At 33.6% G+C, this 22,425-nt stretch overlaps 2 protein-coding genes and 1 long non-coding RNA gene across 3 annotated transcripts; 2 read left to right on the forward strand and 1 right to left on the reverse strand.

The window, feature by feature from the left end:
- Positions 1-660: 660 nt before the first annotated feature.
- On the forward strand, positions 661-4,517 carry LOC9299459 (B3 domain-containing protein At2g16210). The gene is made up of 5 exons (XM_002863337.2): positions 661-921; positions 1,378-1,672; positions 2,781-2,967; positions 3,904-3,958; positions 4,060-4,517. Exons 1-5 carry the CDS (start codon positions 820-822, stop codon positions 4,288-4,290), a joined length of 870 nt encoding a protein of 289 aa, XP_002863383.1. The 5' UTR covers positions 661-819; the 3' UTR covers positions 4,291-4,517.
- Positions 4,518-6,120: 1,603 nt separating this feature from the next.
- LOC9299460 (lysine-specific demethylase JMJ706) lies at positions 6,121-10,994 on the reverse strand. Its single transcript, XM_002865106.2, has 11 exons — positions 10,510-10,994; positions 9,474-9,861; positions 9,083-9,239; positions 8,788-9,007; positions 8,616-8,669; positions 8,446-8,525; positions 8,068-8,345; positions 7,577-7,972; positions 7,149-7,489; positions 6,826-7,062; positions 6,121-6,736 (listed from the first exon to the last, which is right to left on the reverse strand). Exons 1-11 carry the CDS (start codon positions 10,510-10,512, stop codon positions 6,518-6,520), a joined length of 2,373 nt encoding a protein of 790 aa, XP_002865152.2. The 5' UTR covers positions 10,513-10,994; the 3' UTR covers positions 6,121-6,517.
- Positions 10,995-19,997: 9,003 nt separating this feature from the next.
- On the forward strand, positions 19,998-20,761 carry LOC9301227. The gene is made up of 4 exons (XR_002331861.1): positions 19,998-20,078; positions 20,241-20,345; positions 20,420-20,561; positions 20,646-20,761. It is a non-coding gene; the product is annotated as an uncharacterized LOC9301227 (long non-coding RNA).
- Positions 20,762-22,425: the final 1,664 nt, after the last annotated feature.

Here is a 22,425-nt window from a genome sequence, read left to right on the forward strand (position 1 = left end):
ATTTTCGTATCATTGTCTAGTGTCTTTCGTTCACCTCTCTTGATTTCACCATTCGTCTACATACTAATATCCAAAAACAGATTTCTCATTTTTGGTTACTAGTATGTCTTTGGCGTTTGGTTTGTGCCTTGGTTCTTTGTATTATGTTTTTTTTTGTCTTAGTTTTGTTGTTCGTTAATGATTGATAACAGTTGTTAGTGGTTATGTTAGCAGATTTTAACGTCATGTCTTTTTTGGCCGGGTCAACGTTTAGTTGATGTTTAAAACGGCTTCATACGAAGTTCATGTTTAAAATGGCCTAAATTTGAAAGTTGACGATTTAACTAACAGAATAGCTAACGGCTGATAACGGCTGTTAGTGGTTCCGTTATCGAGTTTTAACGTCATGTCTATATTGGCCAGGTCAACGCAGTCTCATGTTTAATACGGCAGTCAACGTTTAGTTGATGTTTAAAATGACTTCCTATGAAGTTCATGTATAAAATGGCCATTTTTTGAAAGTTGGACGATTAAATGACATTTTCCCTATATGTAAACTCTAAAACATGGAGTATTTCTTTGTGATATGATTGATGATTAAAAAAAAGATGATCTCACGTTTGTACTTTTTTTTTTTTTTGTCTAAATCTCACGTTTGTACTATGTCTTAAGTTCTGAGAGGAAAAGTTCATAACTTTGACCACTTTGATTGAATCATTTTCTTGAAAATATTATTAAGTAGAGAGATTGGTACACATATTCATATCATTCAACGTCGTTCTCGTTACAAGAAAGAGAGATAGGTAGAGAAGAAGAGAGTGTGAGAGAGAGGCAAAAGAGATGGCTACGAACCCTGATTTTCTTCGGTGCAAAGAAGAAAGAAATAACGAAAGCTTCTTCAAGGTGCTTCAGAGTGTTGTTGATGTTTCTTCAGAAACCTTGGTAACAATGTTCAAAAACTCTTCTTTTTTTTTTTCTTTAATTTAGGCGATTTCCTGTAATAATTTGGAAAAACTTTTTGTTCTCTGTAACAATGGGTTTTGTCTTAAAGGTTGAATCTTGCTTGCTTAGTTTGGAAAGGTTGAAACTTTTCGTTATGTGACAATGGGCCTTGCCTTAAAGGTTGAATCTTGGTAACTTAGTTTGAAAAGGTTAATTTTGTTGCTTCTCTGTCTGAATGTGAGCTGTGTTTTAAAAGTTGAATCTTTTGGTCAATTGTCTTTATGGGTCTCGAAACCTCACTGCATTTTTTTATATTTAACGAACATGGTTTTGTTGAACCTCTCGGTTCTCTGTCTGAATGTGAGGATCTATATATTCTTTTTCAGTGTTCTTGTTGGTTTGTAATTGAAGATACATTCTAATAATTGTCTCTTCATCTTATTTGCATAACCAAAGCGGGCACTTCCTCATGACTTTGTGAGAAGCTTCACCGACAAAGAGCTCTTCGGTAAGATGAAGATAAGAACGCAATGGGGACGCTCTTGGGAAGTAGGAATCTCCAAAAACCCGAGATTTTACTACATGGAAAAGTCTGGATGGGACAGGTTTGTGAGGGACAACTCCTTGGGAAACAATGAGTTTATTACCTTCACTCACAAAGGAAATATGCACTTTACTTTGAACATCTTTAAGCTAGATGGGAAGGAGATGATGCAACCTCCACAATCCAGAGCCTTGTTGGCTTCTTCAAGTAAGATTTTATTGGGAGAACCGGAGATCGACCGAGATCGACGATCGAGATGATCGCCCAAGATTATGGAAATCATGAAGATCGAGAAGGATCTAGAAGATTATCATAACTTAGTTTAGGAATATTTACATTTATCTTTAAAGTATTATTTATATTTATATTTATCTTAAATTAGGAAACTTAGATTAATCTCATCTCTATATAAGAGAATGCATTTTGTAACTTTATTCGGATGAGAGTCTATTATAATTCTTCCTAAACACTTTTGTATTCTTTACTCTCATCAATTTATCATGGTACCAGAGCCAAGATCCTTTCTGTGGATTTTGGATCCGTTACGTTAGCTTCCGCAAAGAAAAAAAAAAAATCAGTTTCGGGAACAATGATGTTTTCTCGCCCTCGCGAGTTTAACTTCTCCTTTTGATTAAACTACTCGCCCTCGTGAGTTGTTTTTTTTTAGTCTCGCCATCGCGAGCAACATCCGAACCTCGCAATCGCGGGTGTTATTTTTATTACTTGAACCCTACGATCGGGTATAAACGTCGATGACCTAACGGCTGTGTTTTGTAGCCGCTTTGAACCCTACGATCGGGTATAAACGTCGATGACCTAACGGCTGGGTTTTGTAGCCGCTTTGAACCCTACGATCGGGTATAAACGTCGATGAGACCCGACGGCCGGGTATAAAGCCGTTATTCTGAAGACTTGTCTAATCTCAAACGTGTAACCACGTATGAGCTTGCCGGGGGTATTGGGAGAACCGGAGATCGACCGAGATCGACGATCGAGATGATCGCCCAAGATTATGGAAATCTTGAAGATCGAGAAGGATCTAGAAGATTATCATAACTTAGTTTAGGAATATTTACATTTATCTTTAAAGTATTATTTACATTTATATTTATCTTAAATTAGGAAACTTAGATTAATCTCATCTCTATATAAGAGAATGTATTTTGTAACTTTATTCGGATGAGAGTCTATTATAATTCTTCCTAAACACTTTTGTGTTCTTTACTCTCATCAATTTATCAGATTTGCTTTTCTGATTATGAAACAATGAACAGATGATAAAGACATTGATTCTTTACTATTGATGATGAAACAGGTCGTTTCAAAACTGAACAAGGGGAAGATGACAAGAAGGAAGAGGTGGTGTCTGAGTTGAGTGATCGTGGCAGGACAACCGCAGCTGAATCTAATGGAAGGAAGCTCAACCTTAGGAAGAAGGCAGCTGAGGAGTCCCAAGAATCTAAAAGGACCGAGAAATTAGGAGCCTTTTCATTGGTCATTTTGTTTCCACATAGAATATTCAGAATGCACTGTAGAAGACCCTCTCTTCAATAAGTAATCCCCTGAATTTGCATAACTAATGGATAGCTCTACACTGTCGAAGCATAACACCAACTCTGAAATTGAGTGTAGGAACTTAGATCTCCAGCTTGATACAGGAAACTTAGAGAACACTCAAAAGAAATACGATTATTGATAATCGGAACTATGTTCATAAAACATCGAACCGCTTCTCATCTGTTTAAGCTCCGGCGAGGAACTTCAACACGGCTGAGGAAGATCACACCGATTACAACTAGAGAAAATGAAAGTTCTAGAGATTTCTTAATCAAACAAATGAGCACGCAGGCCCGTTATAAAGAGAAAGCAACAAGGAAGAAGATTCCCTGCGTAACAAATTCACACGTGCTTGCAATCACCTCCCTCCACGTGCTATCCCAAGTTGCACAATCTTCCTTCATTAATCCACCTCCACGTGTCCTCTCTGTTTTCCTATATCAAATCTCCCCTGTTTGAAGAACCTTGACCACAAGGTTCAATGTTTGAGAATTGTCACTGCAAAACAAAGAGAACTCCCATGTAGTTTCCTCCATAGATTCATGAGTCCTCACCATTAAAACCATTGCAGCAGCTCTGCTTGAAACATAACTTCTTAGAGTCTCTTTTGCTTCAAGTTTGATTAAAGGGTCAAAGGTTTGGCTCTGTGTTACTGCTAGCATTTTTCCTACGTTGGCCAATTTCATATTCACAAGTTGATCCACACGTTGATACATCTCTTCAACAGTCTTTTCACGTCCAACTGTGTGAATAACCCGTCTCTTGCTGCCGAAGAGCTTCGTCCATTGGTCATTTTGTTTCCACATAGAATATTCAGAATGCACTGTAGAAGACCCTCTCTTCAATAAGTAATCCCCTGAATTTGCATAACTAATGGATAGCTCTACTGCTACAGAATTCACCAGCTTAGTCAAGCAAGGGTATCTCAAATTCCTGGTAAGATAAATACACTCTAAACAAAATCTCTATATTGAGCAATGATTTGTTTTTATAAAAATTATAATGTGAATCAAACTTTTTTTTTTTTGAGTGTGTAGAGGCTCCGAACTTCTGTTGCTAAGGATCATATGCCGGATGAGAAAACAATGTTCAAAATCCATCACCCAAATGGGAAGAAATGTTGGGATGTGGTTTATTTGGGGAGGTTTGGAGTTTTCTCTGGTGGATGGTCACGTTTGGTTAAAGAGTATCCCCTTGTTGTTGGAGATACCTGCAAATTTACATTCATCAAACCAGAGGAGCTACTTCTAGTTGTCTCCAAACCCTAATGATGATGGATGTGAGGGTGTCTTGGAGAAGATATTACTACTGATTAAAACAACTCTGTGTTTATTGATGTTGTCTTAATACTTTAGTTTGGTTTTAAGTTGGCATCTGAACTTTGCTTCCTGTCTGTCTGACGTATCTCTGTAGCTTAATATGTTGGGACCAATTATCAAAATCATTATATGTATGAATGACTCTAAAATCAAATTATCAACCTAATGGTAACTTTTATTGGCATGGGAAGAAACTTTCCAAGGGTTTACGCGGCGGGTAACACAGCTACGTTGCATGACTGCTTTACGCAAGGCGGCGGAGAAAATCTGAAATCCTGTTTGTGGAAGCACATGAGAGCGGTAGAGGCGGATGAAGGTACTGTTGGAACTTGTTTTTGACAAAATGGTTTTGACCATTGTTACGGTGGAGTTTCCGGTGAAGACGTTCATCGGAATGACCGGTTCTTGGGCACGATGGAATCGTTGCTACGAACACTACACGGTAGTGTATTGGAATGTCGAAAACAGAGTTTGTTTGAATGAGAAATGGAGGTCCAAAGTGGCTAGCTTGTAAAGCTTGAAATATTGACTAACGGTCAAATGTCGCACTTTGGAAGTTAAAGGAGAAACCCGAACCGTATCGTATTGTGATATGTTGCATCAAACCGGACCGGTTGGGATTTGGGGTTTGGAATTGGGGAAATAAAAAATGGGCTTACAACCAAAAATATTATTCTTATTTCCCAAATTCACTTTTAATTGTTGTTGTTTAAATAATAATTAAAATGAAAATCTCTCCCTAATTGAATTTGTGTAACAACAAAATCAATAGTTATTGTCTCATTGACGACATTAACGTGATGGCATTAACATGAGAATTTTTTTTTTTTTTTTTTGGTAGGAAGAGGGGAGCCAATGTCTCCCCCAATTTATTAATAAAATGTATAACAACTACATAGGAACATTTCGAGGTTGCGCAAACCCGTTCATGTCCTCCAAAACAATCGAAGAAATTAAAGCCGGACTAGAATCCAAAGCATGAAAACCCAACGGTAAAGAAAACGCATAGTTAGCTAACCCGTCGGCTAGACGGTTAGCCTCCCTATATAAGTAAGCCTTCTTCACCTCATTTTTCATCATCGTGAACAATAATAAAAAATCAATCCTCCTCTTGTCTCTTATTTTCTCTTTTGTGTCTGAGAGTGCAACACAGAATTTTGGTTTGTTTAGCTTCTGTTTTTGAGTGCTGCGAAACAGTTGATGGTGTGGTTGTATCCTGGGATTCTGATTGCGTAACACCGTCACACAACGAGCAATTAAAGAATTAAGGAAAGAGTGTCTCGCCTCCACACAAATCGTTCTTCGTTCGTTAGAGTTTGGTATCGAGTTTGTATTTTTGATTCTGTTTCTTATCATTATTTACAACAATTTTTCAGTTTGCCATATCGTAGAAATCGTGGTCCCATAGGTACTACAATCTTTGAAGTTTTTAAGAGATATACATGTGTCTATCGGAACTGCTAAACAATGGGGGTGTTAACACTATCGGATGAAGAGGAATCCAAGCGGTCGAAACCATGTTTTTCAGCATTCAATGAAACATTTAGGGTTACCTCCTTTCATATTGGATCAATTTTATGATGGAACTCTGAAATTCCATTCTTAAGTTTCGACTCTATCTGCAAGTTTTGTACTAGCATCAAGCCCCTAAAGTATCACAAGCCAAGAAATTGTGTTCCTAACTTCCTACAGTCCAAGTAGGTGGATGTTGTTCTTAATCATTTTAAAGAGAGAATTGGGTTTTCTATGCATAATCATCAATAAAACAACAAATACCACTTACGGAGAAAAAAGTAAAACTTTTTTTGTTGACATAGAAAAGAGATTTACATCATAAGAGCAAAAGAAGAAGGAACAAGAAGAGAGATTAAAAAGGTGTGTTGTATACAGAGATGTGCACAAAGAATCAAAGATTTGGTAAATCCTAAAAAAGAAACCAATAGTGTTGGTTGGTTGGTTGGTTGGCTTGGCTTAGCTGGTTAATGCTTTTTTTTCCTTCTTTTGTCTGTTGCTTCTTCTTCTTCTTTCTCCCATGATTAAAAAAATAACAATAATAATAAAATCAGATACTGAATATTTTCTTTTTGCTTTTGATTCCCTTTTTTTTTTTCCTGTATTGTTAGAGATCAGCCATTTTAAAAGAATTGTAGTTAGGAGGAAACTTGAAGCTGTCACGTTACGGCTTTATTAGCCCTTTCACTTTCAGACGTTTAAAGCCACCAAACTGATTCTCGATCCTCTTCTTCTGCATCTTCACGTCACTTTGTTGCTGAGTTTCTTTCCTGTTTGAAATTACTAACACTTCTTCTTCTTCTTCTTCTTCTTGCCTACTAACACTACTGCTACTACTATATCTTCCTTCGTGATGAAGCGATTTCTTCAGCCTTTTAAGCTCCTAATAAACAAAGAAAATCTCAGGGTTTTATAACATAAGAACACTGTTTAATAGAGAGTTAATATTTATATGTATGTCCCTTTCAGTACCTGATGATGGTCATAATCTCTTGTGTCGAGAACAACTGTTCGGTTCTCAAACTTCAACAAAGAACGGCGTTTGACTCTGAAACACTCGGAATCAGATCCATCACTTTCCTGATCCGCGACTAGTTGTTGTTCATCTTGTACCGCAGGGAAGAACCGAGTTTTTTTGTTACTGCTGCATGCTACTTCTTCTGAGAACTTTGAATCACTACTGCTGCTACAGTTAGCTCGTCTATTTACCTGTTTATAAAAGAAAACAGAACTCAGATGTTAGACGAAAGAGACGGTTAGAGAAAGTTTGTCGCAGGTTTGTGGCAAAAACTTACGTAATCAGAGCATTCATAATCATCAGCAACTGAGGAGATACATGAAGCGTTTGCTTCATAGCTCATGACGGAATTTCCAGATTGCAACTGGTCATGAGATGTCATCTCTACCTCGGTATAGAAATCAAAGTATATAGTGGAATACGGTGAATATCCGTCTTCTTTCGCAGCTGGAAGTGTAATTGATGATGGATACTTATATAAGTCTTCATCAGTTGTAATCAAATCTGAAACTACATCTTCTTTCTCAAACTTCATTGCAGCAGCTTCCAAGTCTTCAATGTTATCTCTCAAGTAAAGAGTACGTGTTGTCCCACATGGAAGGTCAAGCTTTTTAATATCTAGACAATGATACACAGTAGCACCATCAATTAGAAAACAATAATGAAGGAAGTGTATGGATGGAGATAGCAGAGAAAAAGTTTTACCATGACGGAGACAGACGGGATGTGAGTAACACTCGCAGTTGATAAATGCCAAATAGCAATCCCGTTTACACAAACAGCAGACTATGGTTCCATATGTATTCGAAACAAGGCCTGTGCATAATCCTGACTTCATTAGAGACCATCGAGCAAGATGAAGAAAACGAATCAGGTGCACAAATGCAGTCTTGATGCTTCGTTGTCCTAACAATTCTGTAGGTGTAAAATCCAGATTCTCGGATTTGGAACTTGAGTTTAAGAGCATTGCCTCTTTACAAATCAATTCTTCATGAGGAAGCAATGGTACTCTGTTAAGATGAGCATACCGGCAACTGGCTATAGCTCCAAAAGGAAACCAGTCACCCATCGCAAAGTTCACTGCCTCACCACAATTAAAACCTACAAGAATTTTTAACAACACAACCACAATTTCAGTTGAATACGACACCACATCTCTGACCAATAAAATGTAGATTCGGACAAAAATGTTTTACCGTGGCTGAAACCAGCATGATAAGCCCTAGGGAAAGTGACGACGAATTCTCCAGGTTTTTGCACAGCCTTGTACACTGGCACATTATGATCCAACAGAATCTTTGGGGGGAATATAGTTGTCTTCCCTAGAAGCACGTCAAAGGCTCCATCTTCTCCATTAGTTGATAGAATATCATCATTGTACACACACTCTTTAACCACCTTTTCAAATTTTAGAGCTGCGGAACCTGGAATCCCATACCAAGTTTTTGATGCTCCACAATGTTGGTAATTAATGCTGTGTTGGGAAGAAGGTAGGAAAAAAGGAAGATTAAAATACTTCAGATTGCCACTTTTAGTAACCCATATACTCATAAAAATTCGTTTAACCTTGTTACCTGTACAAATAATGGTCCTCAACATGCCAGGCAAACATACTAAACAGCATTCCGATGTAAAGCATGGGTTCAGTGACTCCCTGAAACAATCAAAGCCAAGTTATAAGAGGATAAGCAGAAACGTCTTATGTGATCTTAGACAAATTATAACTGTACTACTTGTCACATACCGGAATGGATGTTTCAAGAAGGCGCAGGATAGACTTTGGCAGCCTTGAAACTTTCTGTAAGTAGAGATAGAGAAGACATATAACTACCAAATTTAAAAACCAAGCATATGATTTCCTTAAGGCTTAACCAAAAAAAAGAAGGAGAAAAGCTGAAGTTGTAGTAAAACAATACATTCAAGTTCCATTTGCTGCTTCCTAGTGGGTCACCTGGTGCAGATGAAAATGCGCTACCATCTACATCACACGCATACTCAACTGTTTCAGTCTTGCCACACGCAATTTCCTTCCAGAATTCTTTCTCCAAGAATGAGTCGGGCAAAGAGCCACCACTGCAATATCTACGTGCAAATACCTTGTTTGCCATTTTCTCATAATCCCGAAATGTATATGTCCTGAGTAGTTTATAAATAATTAAATACAAACTATAAGGTGAAGATGTAGAGCTAAGTTCAGGGTTTAATACAAACCTCCCACTCATGAAAAATGTAACTTTATCATCAGAATCCCACTCGGCGAGTCGAAGGGGTTGTACTCTGGTAGTGAACTTAAAGTTTGATTTCTCTTTCATCAACACAGCGCCTGCGGGAACTGTTGCTGTCAACGGAGATACAATCTTGCAAATACCTGCAAAAGACAGAGGCAGAATAAGAGATTGGATAGAAATACAAAATGAGATTAAATACAGTTAAATGTCCATGATAGGATATAAGTCTACTATATTGCCTACAGCACATTTTCTTTCCATTTTATACATTGGTAAGCTAATGTTTTACACAACACCAATCAATGGCTTCAACTAACATATGAAGCCATGAAAACTAAAAAGCTACTCGTTGCATATTGAGATTTTTGTTTTACCATATTTTGAAGCTTCTGGGAAAATCTTCTGCAAATAAGTCAGAGGATCCTCAAACTCCTCCTTTGTTGGTCTGTAGACAGGACATTCTGGAAGCCTCTCAGTCCATTTTAGATCATCTGTCTCAAACTTCTCCACTTTGTCCTTCATCAAGCCACCTTTCACAGTAGATGCACCATGCAATTTAGATACTATATCACTAGAAGTTACCCTTAATCTCATTCCACATGACGCTGAAGTTGGTCTCAAAGCATCACCACCACTTCTAGCTACTGTGCTGAAGCCTACTGTTTCATTGACAGGGTCCGATCTCATTTTTTGAAGCCTTTTACGTTTCAGATATTCTAATCCATCCTTAGCCTCCTTAGACAAGCAGATCCTCCTTTCCGCCTGACAAAACCAAGTGTCAGCAAACATTCCTCAAGATACACATTAAAAGTTCAACATACTACAAATACCATATACTGAGTCATGGATACACAAGAGGTCAACCATTCACACTAAACCCATTATAGCTCCAAAATATATTAACTCCACAAAAAGCTAAGAAACATAAAAAGTGAACACAGAAAATGGAAACAGTCAACACCTAGAAGTTTCAAAAGGCGTATTAAGCATTTTCACTTCCAGGTACGGCCTTATCTCTTTGACCAATACCCTACAAAGTCAAAGAATGTGACAATTTCTAATTTCAACACCCTCGACGAACGCGAGTCATAACTTAGAAACCATCGACAACTTCCTCTAATACAAACAATCATTTGACCTAAGTGAAAATTCGTCGCCATTTTCAACAGAGCTCAAATCTCAAAATAGCAAGAAAACGTGAGATTCTCCATAAAGAAGGATCAAACTACGAAACACAGACAAAAAAAAAAAAACGAACCAATTCATGACAAAAAATCAAGCAATGTTAGAGATCTGATCCAACAAAATCGTTAACAACAAAATTCACGAGAAGTCCAAAGCAAAACAACAATTCCAAAATCGTTTTAACAACAAAATTGACTAAAATCAGAGAGGGGAAAATCATCTCACCATAGCATTCCGTAATCTAATCTCTCTGTAGACTTTCGTTTTCTTCAACCAGATTAAGAAACAAAAAAAGCAACGAACCAAAAGAACAGAGACGAAACCCTAGATCACGATCTCGACCAGCGAATTCAATACAAAGCCTGGCATGCAAACAAAGTAAACCACATTCTACGAAAACGCCGCGTAACGAGCCAGGGACCGAGTCAAACGCGGAGATCCGAATCACCGCGTAGCCGAGTCAAAACGAACATTCAAAAATCAACCATACACTATATCACCAGAGGACGATTCCAACGACGAGATAACGAAAGCTATTAACGGAACGGAGAAACGAAAACCGCCCGGAGAGATCGTTTTTTTTCCCGGCGGTAGAAGAGAGAGAAACTGTAGAGATGCTAAAAGAGGACCGAGAGAGGAAGAAACTTGGAAAACCGGAAAAAATTGTTAGGAATGTATAATTTATAGTTTTATACTCCAAAACGTGTATGCTTTTAGTGGCCACCGTAATTTAGAAAAAATAAATAAAAAAGCCGTTCCTAATTAAAATTCTAAAGAAAAAAATCAATAAAAATATTGGTGGGATATCAATTAGGTTTTTAATGAACGCTCATAACGTTTTGCTGCGATTGGTGCGGTTAGGACCAATTTTTAATCACTAATTTAAGAAAATTTATACGCTTAAATCTTCGTAATAAACAAAAATAAAAAGGTTCAGTATCAATTTTAATTTGAAAAACGTACCTATTATACGTTTTAACCCTCTAAAAGGTAAGAAATATAGGAATTATTTTATGGAAAAGTATAAGCCATCAATAAAGAAATATCCTATTTTAAGAAAAAGTTAAATTCATCTAATCAAAATTTTGATAATTTTCTATTCCTAAAAATTCTAATAAACAAAATTTTTTTTGTTAAATTTGTTTCTAAATTCATAAAGATGTACATTTTACTTGTTTGAAAACTACAACCACTATTTTTCCAGTAAGAAAATTAAATAAATGGTTTTAACTATTAATATATTGCTGCAGCTAATCAACTCCATTATCAGTCAGCCTTTATTTCCTTTTTATACTTGTACCAATCAGCTTTATATTAACAATTTTTTAAGACCAAATGCCTAATAAAGAAATAGATTCCCAGCAAAAAAAAAAAAAAAAGGGAACTATAAGTGTGAAGGAAAGTGGTGGTTGTTAGGTGGTTCAACCAAACGCTGCCAACCCATAAAAACGCCGTTTCATCAATCTTGCGTTTCCTCCAAACAGTAAAATAGTGTCATAACGGAGGGTATTAAAGTCATTTACACAGCAGAAAGTCGAAACGTGGTGACACTTCTGTACTGTCTCTATACACGTGGCAGGTGCATTGGGAAGACAATTGTTTTTCTTGGTTACTGTTACTGTGGGTGGTGGTGAGGTCACCGGATTTTCCGGTTCCCGGTTAAAGCCATTGTCCCAACAGAAACCCATTGGTCCATTCTTAATTTCGGTTTTAAAAAAAAAAAAAACCGTGATGAGTTAGGTTGGGGTATAATGATTAGTTTTGTGAAGTCAGCGAAAACGAAGATGTACCAATATGGCTCGGCTTCATTAACCGGTTTAACCGTTTTTAATTCTTTCGGTTTAGCTACTCTCTTAACCGGCCCTGCTCGGTCTTTAGTTTAGCTTTCCAAATCCATGTAGTGGTTAAGAATATGAATATTCGAACAGACCCACCCAAAATAAATACACTTGTCGTTTTGAGTTCAAACCTATTTGAAATTTTGAATGACATGACAAAATCTTCGAATAAACGAAGGTTTTTGTTTGCCTTTTTCTTATTTTATTTGATCTTCTATTGTTCACATCCAATATATCTCTTATTTTTTTCCCATTGGTTCATCACTTCCATTTGACATTATATGAGAGGATATTTTGTTTGTTTTTCTAACAGATACATATATGTCCAAATTACTATAATTAATTTCTTTTTTTGGTTTTCTTTCTCTATTTTCTTAATCTCCTTTCCCCTTTGGAAAAAATCATAGATTTGTAAGTTGAAAAAAAAATGTATGTCACTCTCTTTTTTATTTTTTGTTAAAGAAATGTATGTATGTCACTCTCTTCTACTCTCTTTTTTATTTTTTGTTAAAGAAATGTATGTATGTCACTCTCTTCTAAGTCTTTGTTAATTATCCAACTTTGATTTAGAGATCACACATATATGCCCTGCATTATACAGGTTTAAATCCAGATGGTAACGCACCAACGATACTAGCACAAATCAGTATATGACATATCTTGCTCACATCCTAATATTGTATTTGAATCTAGCACATATATATATGTGTATTTTATGGTTAATTCTGGACCAACCTATGTTAAATGTCATGTTGTTTTACCAATCCAGTAAGGAATAAGTCACCTACTATTTTGGTATTTATTAAACTTGTACGTGGTTAAAAAAAAAAAAAAAACTTGTACGTGGTATATATTTTTTTTCCCTGGCAAGTGCTTGATAGATATTTGTATGCAACTATATATATTATGCTATATATATGCCATTATCCAGTTAGGAAACAATATAATTATTATTAGACATGCATTATCCAGTTAGGAAGTGGTAAAATTTAGATAATATTATTTATTAGAATTAATATTTGTGTTTTTGGAATCTTTTGTGATATGGGTATTGACATGTATATATAAAATATGAATCTAACAAGTTGTGAATTAGTCAATGGGACCAATAGATGGACCGTAAACTATATATATCATGATATATATAGTTTGTTTAATTTATTGATGTATCCATGTGTCATGTTTATATGCTATAATAAATTAATAACGAAGGTGATGGTGAAACTAACAATGACTTCAAACATAAGAGATATCCCAATTAACAGCTAATAAGGATTATGATGCTCAGACATGCACATTCTGGCATCAAGTCAACCTTTTGACCAATCGCAGACTTTGCCACTATGTTAGATAATTTAGAAAACATTATTCCTATATTTAACATGTATGCGTTTACACTTTACACAGATATTAATGAATAATAATTACATGTATGTAACTTACGTTAGTTTGAAATGTAATTTATTGCATCACTAGAGAGGATGGACAACTGGACCAACAAGGCAACAACAACATACACAGAGTAGTAGCAACGACCAACTCATCAGAAGTTTAAAAGCAATATTTTTATTTTCTCATTTGAGATATATAAATATATAAGATACCTGGACTTTAAGTCTACTGCTTTGTACCATCATTCGTAGTATATTAACATAGTATAATACTATCAGTTATAGATGATCAAAAGTTGTATAAATTGAAATGAATCAAATAAATTAACATTGTCAATTTAGGTAATGTGGTGCAGTGGTAATTGGAGGGAAAGGGTTTTGCACCTCTTTGAGTTTAATGTATCCGAGTTTGATTCCCACTATAAACTAAGATGTTTTGTTAAGCACCATTAAAATCTATGTGTTCTCATCTATTTGATTAATATATTGTAGATTTGCGAAAAACTCATGGCAAGAGGTTTGCTCAATTCCAAGAATAGTTTGTGTTGATCTATAACTCTGATTAAAAAAATATATCGGTAATCAGATCTCTGATGCTAATAATCTTTATATATATATATATTATAAAAAAAGACAATTAACATTATTGTCATGTTATTGTTTTTGGTGTGCAACTTCTATATTTTTTTTTTTGTCAAAAAGAAAATTAGCTTCTATATCTGCATTTAGTTCTCTTCCAAAATTAGCTTTGAGAAAACAGTGTGTCTTAACTGTTTTACCTGTTCAATAACATAAAATATAGTAGGATAAAAAATTTGTACAGAATTTTTAAATGATTTGAAATGGTCATGGCAGCCGAGACTGGAACTTCCTCGGACACTCATCTTAAGAAGACGTGTTGGTATATTGTTGATACTTATATCATGACCTCTCTAACTAAACGTATATATATATACTCATGTACAATTAATTCAATAAATAAAAACAAACACAAATCATTACACTTTTTATTATTTTCCGTGTACATGAAGACGTAGTCAAAAAAAATTACTATTCCCTCTGTTCCTTGAAGTTTGATGTTTTAGTGTTTTGAATTTGTTTTAAGATTGATTTTTTAGATTTTTTTTATTTTTTAATTAATTGATTTTAATAAATCGTAGATTTTAAGACGTAATGATTAACTGTTTCAAATTACTATTAGTTCATAATTTATTAAAAAAAATAATAAAAGTAAATAATAAAATAATTATTGTTCTTTAAGAAATGTAAAATATCTAGAAAATCAATTTTCTAGTGACATAGGAAGTAAAAAGACAAGGGTATTGAAGATAGTAAATGTTGGCAATGGTAAATTATTCAATCCAAATTAAATTATTTTAGATTTTAACTTCAAAAATGAAATACATGCGACAGTGTAGTTGTAATAAATGGCATTAAAATTTGAATATGCTTTGAACTAACTCAAAATAAAAATGACGGGTCAAAAACTCTAAACAACTTCTTACTAATAAAAACAAAACATGGTAATTACAAGTGTTTGCATCTTTCCGCATTTTTGTCTGTTGCTTTCGGAATTTAAAGAGACGATGACCAATGAATCTTTTCCTAATTTAGTTGACCGACTTTTCTCCTAAATACATTTGTTTGACCAAAATTTTATTCAACTATTCTCATCACGTTGTTTTAAAATCTGTTTGACCACCATATTTTTAATTTATAAATTTAAATATAAAACGTATAGTGGTTTGGATTGATAACAATATACTATAATCGTATAATTACATCAAAAATAGTAATATTAGAAAGTGAAATAAAATATGAAAATTCACTTACTTGTAAATTTTTTTTATTTTTAAGTCAAAACGTAAAACGCTGTATTTTACGTTTATTTAGTATTTAATGTAATTTTTTATTGGTGAAGTATTAGCGGAATTACACTAGAAAGTACCATTCTACTATTAATCGACGGCAAAAGGACAATTGAAAAAAGTGATGCTAATTAGTGTTTAGTATTTTTTTTTTTTTGTTTTAGTGTTTAGTAGTATTGATCCTACGAGTGGAATAAATGAAAAGAAACAATGAATTTTGAATTATGATTCTCATCTTATTGAAAAAAAATGAATCTAGTTTCTATTAAAAGAATTCGTAAGTTGTAGTTAGATAGAAACCATCAAGTAGATTCGATTCTTACCCTTTACGTTTAGACGTGAAAAAAAACAAAAAAAAAGAACAGCCGACGTCGAATAATGTTAATCTTAAGCTGCCGTCACTTTTCCCGCGTTTACACACTATTTCTAACCAACAAAAGAATGTGAAAAATAAAATAAAAAGTTGAATCTAAATAATAATTTAATAATATAACAAATAAATGGTGAATAATTTGGACAATACAGAAAATGAGAGGTCACAAAAATAGTACTGTGTTCATGACGGCCGCACCACATACCTTATTCTCATCATTTATTAAACTCTACAATTTCTGACCAAACTAATGAAGTTTAATGTTATTTTTCGTCAAGATATTAACATATTTTATTCCATCCAACTAATTCATTACTCGATTCTTAAAAAGGAATCATAATAACCTAGTGTTTTGATTAAGATAAATTTATTTTTTAAGATGTATTGTTTGCCAATTCAAAAAAAAATAAAAATTATTGAGGTATCATTAGAGAGAAATTTAATGGGGTTTGTTTTCTTTGTTTTTAAATAGAATTATTAATTATATATACAATTTTAATTTTGTAGTCATTTCACTAAATTTCACCTTCTAGTAAAATAATAACTATTTGTACACTAACACTAATTCAGTAAATATTTACAAGACATGCTAATTAGGTTGCTAATCATCAGAAACACTGAACTCACACACATTTTAGCAAAAGCAAAACTCATTATTACAAATATCAAATCCATGATCTTTGAATCAACAGACAAAATGTTACTAACGTGTCTTTATATCATATGAGAAACGTTATAAGAAAATTATGAATTCTTATCATCGAAGGCCAGAAATTGACCAATGACACTTGGAAGGCCACATATCTCTACTTGTTAGGCTAAAGACAAACCAAACCTTTTCAATCGCCACAAAGCATTAAGAGAAAAAAGAAAAATGAAAGAAAAATTAATCTTTGCCTTCTTTTTTTCAAAAAATCTGTCAATCTTGATTGTTCAGTATGATCAAATGCGCAAATTTAGGGTGATATGTTTGTATTATTACTTTTCTTTCATGTTTCTATATGTGTAGTAAAAGGCATTTGAGAGAGAGCCCAAATTTAAAACAATATATCAATTTGCAGATGTTGGGCCTAAATGGCCCACTCTCTAACCGGCCCAATATCTCTACTAAAATTATTAGGCAGGCTTGCGCTGGCTTCATCAATTCATCATGATAGAGTTTTTTATGCGAACTACAAAAAAGAGCAAATGAAACCAAACCTTAACTAGTTAAATACAATACACCTATGACAAAAATAAAACACATTGGAGACCTAAATTCACAAAGCATTTCCCAGTCGGCAGCCGAAGGATAAATGTGGACTGCGTATATACCGATTTAGTTTGAGTTGAGTTCGGTCCACAACGGTCGAATCGCTTGACCTACACTCATTAGCAATCCAACAACATCGTCGTTCTCCCCATACAAACAAGTTCAACCGTCTAACATATATAATTAATGTATTCGTCTAGCACAACATATATAAATTGTTTTGAATAAAAAAATTATGTTGTAAAACATATACAGTAGTGAACAATATTCTACAGCAATCTAAAACAGGAAAATATTTATAAAAATCATAAAATTTTATGGAAACCGTATAAATTAATAAAATAAAACCGAAAATCATTCATAATCAAGTTTATAGTCACAAATTTGCACACAAAAAAAAATGTCACAAAGTAGTGTAAATAAAAAAAAAAGAAAAATTGACGGACGCGATCTAATCTATCATCTATGTATGATAAGCAAAATTTTATTGACTATTCATAGCGATATAAATTATTGTAATCCAATACATAGTGATTGTGTTGTTTATTTAGTAGAAACTATATATCGATTTTGGAGCCACCATTTGTAAATTATACTATTATAGTATCAACGTTTATCTTTATTATCCGATATCTCCAATCACAAAAAATATAACATTATGAGCTTGCCCAAATCACATGAACGTTCCAAAAGAACACATGGGTTTTGCATAGCCAAAAAAAAAAAGAAAAGAACAAAAATCGAATTGCAGTACACATATAGTCGACAAATGCATTATTTGTTTACGGTTTAAATGAACTTAATAAGCTTATCCTTGTCAGCTTAATTAGTATCTTTTTGCATGTTACATGTAAAATAATATTTCTTGACAGGTTGGAAGATCAATCAATTAATCCATCAATATCTTAATAATAATCTATCAAATGAACAAACATTATTTAATTCCTTACAACTTTACTTTCATCAATGGCTTATTCTAAGCTATTATAAACAGACCAAACATTTTCAGCCCCAATAACACATCAGAAAAATAGAAAAAAATGAAAGCTGAAACTTGATATTATTTGGAAATTATTGAAAACAATTTTTATAAAAGTTTGTATAAAAAATATATTAACATATAATAGATGACAAATATATATATAGCCTAGATGTTTGTGTCAATGTTATTGTTGAGTCACTACATGTCTTCAAATCCTTATAATATAATGCAGTGGCAGATCTAAAAATAAATTTTATAGGAGTCATAATAAAAAAACGATGAACAATAAATTAAAAATTATATGAATTAAAGGGGTCATTTGGAAGTTGAAACAAAAATATATAGGAATTAAACACTAATTTTAACCAAATATTTCTTCAAAAAAATAACTAATATGTAAAATTTATAGGGGTCACATAACCTTATCCTTTATTACCTCCGCCACTTATATAATGTTCATGTTGTTTCACAGATATATATACACATAACACATATCTTTGAGAATAGATTTAGATACTAAATATTCATAATTTTTTTTGTGCCTAATGTTTTTCTTTTATGTTTTATATATTAATGATGGAAATATAACATCTAAGTGCATATAGATGTTCAGTTGGGGAAAACAATATCGGAAGATAAAAAAGTTATTTTCCCAAAATTGTTTTCATTCAATAAACATATAAAGAGAAAGAAAAAAACAGAACAATATAATTTTTTTAAAAACTACAATATTCATAAGCAAGGCTAATAATTTTTCTGAAAAACAAATTTAAAACTTTGATCTGCCAACATTTTATCAACCTCAATGTACGTAACACAATGTTCCAACAATGGTTTAATTCAACATTGTTATTTTGGAAGATAATATATCAGTTCAAAGTTCTCTTATCCCAGATTTAGCAACCGTTAATTATTGTCTAATGGGTTATAAGTCTTATCTATATATATGTCCACTCATATAATGACTCTTGCATGTTACATGCAACGATACAAATATGAAATATCTTGATGACAGTTTGTAAGATCAATCAATTCATCATAATCATATATATAAAAAGAGATTAACTCTCTCCATATGAATGACACGTCAGCATACAAGAGACTGACACGTGGACACGTGAAGAGCCACTTCATCTTCTTCTGTATTAAAGGGTTAAAACGTTATAGCCATCAATTATGGATCTCGAAGCTGAATCGAAAGATAATCTAGATTTTTGCTAAACAATTACCACTCCTTAATAAGTAATTCCACAGACAAAAAAAAAGAAAAATACCCGAACTCTACCCTCTACGAATGCGTGATACGAAGGGGTCTCTTCTTTCTAACAACAATCATCGACTGTTATGAAATCTATAGGTTGTTTACTTGTTGGAAATCCCATGCATCAATTTTGTCAATTATGCATAACAAAGTGAGCAAGATAACGGTTTCCTACCGTAAAATCTAAGTCTCTACTTGAGCTTGTTTATTGCGCAAAGGGTCCAGGTTTCTAAATTTGTCACTTCTTTCTAATATATAAACTTTTTCTGTATTTGGGATCATTCCACATCTCTCTAATGTTCTTAATTTTATTATCGTAGGGCCTGGATGGTCCAGCAAGGAATCAAAATATCCGTTGGTCATTTCCAGGTATATCGTTTCCCTTTTCTTCTCATATTGACTATAATTCATTATCAACAAGTTGTTGTGTTACCAGGGAATTTACTCCTTCGACAAAAATTCATACTGTAAAATTCTATTTGAGATTGTTTATGTTTTTAAGATGTGAATTCTTCAAATCTCAGAAATTCAAGGAATTTGTATGCTTTTCGTTGCTTGAGTTTGCAAGTTGTGGAAGTTACTCCACGTTGAAGGCTAAAATGTTTGGTTTTTGCATCAGGGCAAAGGTAATATGTTCTTGTAGTTATTGTTTTTCTGTTTAGTGGCTATTTTTTGTTTTGTTAGAATCTACCTTTGTTGGTTCTTTAGCTTTAAAACTTGGTTGCTTATGATACATGTGAAGTGAATCACAACATGTCATTACGGTGGAATTGTTTTCAAGTTTTTAGAGAAGCAAGCCGGAAAATTGGACGACAGAGTTTATGGAGAGGTTTGTTTGTTACATTACAAGTGATATATATGTTGGAAATTATGTTAGGTTCCATCTCTTTCTTGAGTAGTCTTTGACTTTGTTTGTTCCGAACCCCTCTTTATTCTCACCACCTCCTCTCTTTCCCAATTTTTTCATAAACCAATTTTAGTGATTCATTAGGAAGGAAATAAAAAGGTGGGGAAGAAAGAGCAACATTTGCAGAAGAAAAATGACTCTACTCTGCTGGGTCTGGACAGAAAGCACCTAATCTTGTCCGAATGATAAGTGAGAAAAATCATGTACAAAATATGTTTTTTCGTGACTGAAACGATGATAAAATAGGCCATGTTGATATGCAGCTCTATGGACTCCCAAATGAAAAAGAGGCTGTTTATGGACCTTTGAAACAGATGGGTAGGTTGGACGGCATATTTTCCCATTATTGTTGCAGCTAAGGTTTTGCAAATCTTTAAGTGAAGCCAGTGGCATCGTGTGATTCAAGTAAAGTAACATGACTTCTTATTTTCAAGTGTAAGTTTTGCTAAATATGACGTCATGAGTTGATAAGTTTAGTGACAAATATAGGTGGCTAAATGGATGTTAAGCAAAGAGCAAGGCGCTACACGCATACACGATGGAATAATTGTGAGGATAGGAGATTATGAACTTTTGCGAGTGAATAACGTGTTTTAACATTGATGAATGGCCTCATGTTGAATGATGTGATATTATATTTGCTTTCTAGATATTATATATAATATGGTAATGCATGTTTCTCCACTCTTGTCCACGTTTTCCATCGGAACGATGATAATTAATACGTCGCTTATTCTATCTCAGACGTTTGTATGTAAACAAGCTTGTAGGATAAAAAAGAGGAGCCAAAGAACGATGGTGGAGAAAGAAAGATTTATATATTTAGGGGGGTGTATTGAATTAATGATTTTGGAATATTTGGTGGATTTTAGATTTGAGGAGACTCTGAAAAATATCCGGTGATTTGGTGAATTTTAAGAAGATTTATTATAATTAAAAAGAAAATTGTAATGGTCATTTGGTGAGATTTGTTATGAAATTTGAGAAGATATTGGAGTATTTTGTGTGACATCCCAAAATTATTTTTTGGTAATTATTAACCTCTATTAATTCTCTGTTCAACCTTTTTTTTGTGCTACATGTAGTCTTTCATCTTGTTCTTCATTACCTCTACTAATGTTCAGTTCACCTGTTTTTAGGGGTGTCAAAAAGGTAACCCGACCCGACCCGATCCAAACCCATATGGGTTCGAGTGTTTAATGGACGAGTTTGACCCGACCCATATATTTATATGGGTTGAATTTATATACCCAAACCCATTATTGTAGAAATCCATTGGCTTAATGGGTTATATGGGTACCCATATATATGTATAATAAAATATATAAATAATAAAAATCCAAAAAAATAACATAAAATTGTAAACCAACAAAAGTTTTTAAATAATAAATTAAAAAAATCTAGATATTAAAATAGAAAAGCATCCTAAAATCTTAAAACCAAAAATCCAAAGAACCATCAAACCAAATAAAAAAGAAAAAATAATCTTAAAACCATATATATAGATATTTTACATATATTTATATGAATTTTACATAATATATTAATATAGATATATATAAATTTTACTTTTTAGTTTTGGTTATGAAACCCATGGGTAACCCATGACCCTAATGGGTTTTACCCATTAAACCCATAACCCTAATAGGGTAACCCACTAAAACCCATTTATATATATGGGTAAAAAAATTCTACCCAAACCCACTAAAACCATGGGCGGGTTCGGGTAACCTATGGGTATTAACCCATTTTGACACCCCTACCTGTTTTCCTAGTACCATGAATAATCCAATAAGCTTATCATTTATGGAAGATTTCGATTGCTTAATGGGTAGTACACAACCATGGTACTAGGTGATCTATTACAACCTAGTAAACTTTTATACTTCTAGTTAAGTAATCCATTAATTATCCCTTCTTTATAATTCTGTTTTAAGTATTTTCTAAAGGGTTTTTTTTGCATATTGATGGAGTTCATCTTGAGAGATATGGAGTTAAGATAACCACTTTTGCAACTTCATTCATATAAACAAGTGTTCTGAGATGTAAATTGTGGCTTATTTATGGCTATGAGAAAAGAAACCTTCGTGACTTTACAATTCTATGTTCAAGCTTCTCATCAATTTTGTTTTAAAAATACATAGAGCTGCAATTTAGAAATTGAAACCCTTCCACATCGTATAAACTGGAGAAAATAACCAGAGATTGATCGTGGAAAACATGTGATTTTAGGACATGACAGGACATGCAGATCTTCCAGCTCCTCCTC

This window comes from Arabidopsis lyrata (assembly GCF_000004255.2).
Source record: "Arabidopsis lyrata subsp. lyrata unplaced genomic scaffold ARALYscaffold_8, whole genome shotgun sequence".
In the NCBI taxonomy this organism is placed as follows: Eukaryota; Viridiplantae; Streptophyta; class Magnoliopsida; order Brassicales; family Brassicaceae; genus Arabidopsis; species Arabidopsis lyrata.

Excerpts from the sequence above, each read along its gene's own strand:
- LOC9299459 (XM_002863337.2), top strand. The coding sequence starts at position 820 with ATGGCTACGAACCCTGATTTTCTTCGGTGCAAAGAAGAAAGAAATAAC. Across the intron at positions 1,673-2,780 it reads AGCCTTGTTGGCTTCTTCAA|GTCGTTTCAAAACTGAACAA; the intron begins GTAAGATTTTAT and ends ATGATGAAACAG. Across the intron at positions 2,968-3,903 it reads GCCTTTTCATTGGTCATTTT|CTCTACTGCTACAGAATTCA; the intron begins GTTTCCACATAG and ends ACTAATGGATAG.
- LOC9299460 (XM_002865106.2), bottom strand. Across the intron at positions 9,240-9,473 it reads CCCAGAAGCTTCAAAATATG|GTATTTGCAAGATTGTATCT; the intron begins GTAAAACAAAAA and ends TGTCTTTTGCAG. Across the intron at positions 8,670-8,787 it reads GCAGCAAATGGAACTTGAAT|AAAGTTTCAAGGCTGCCAAA; the intron begins GTATTGTTTTAC and ends CTCTACTTACAG.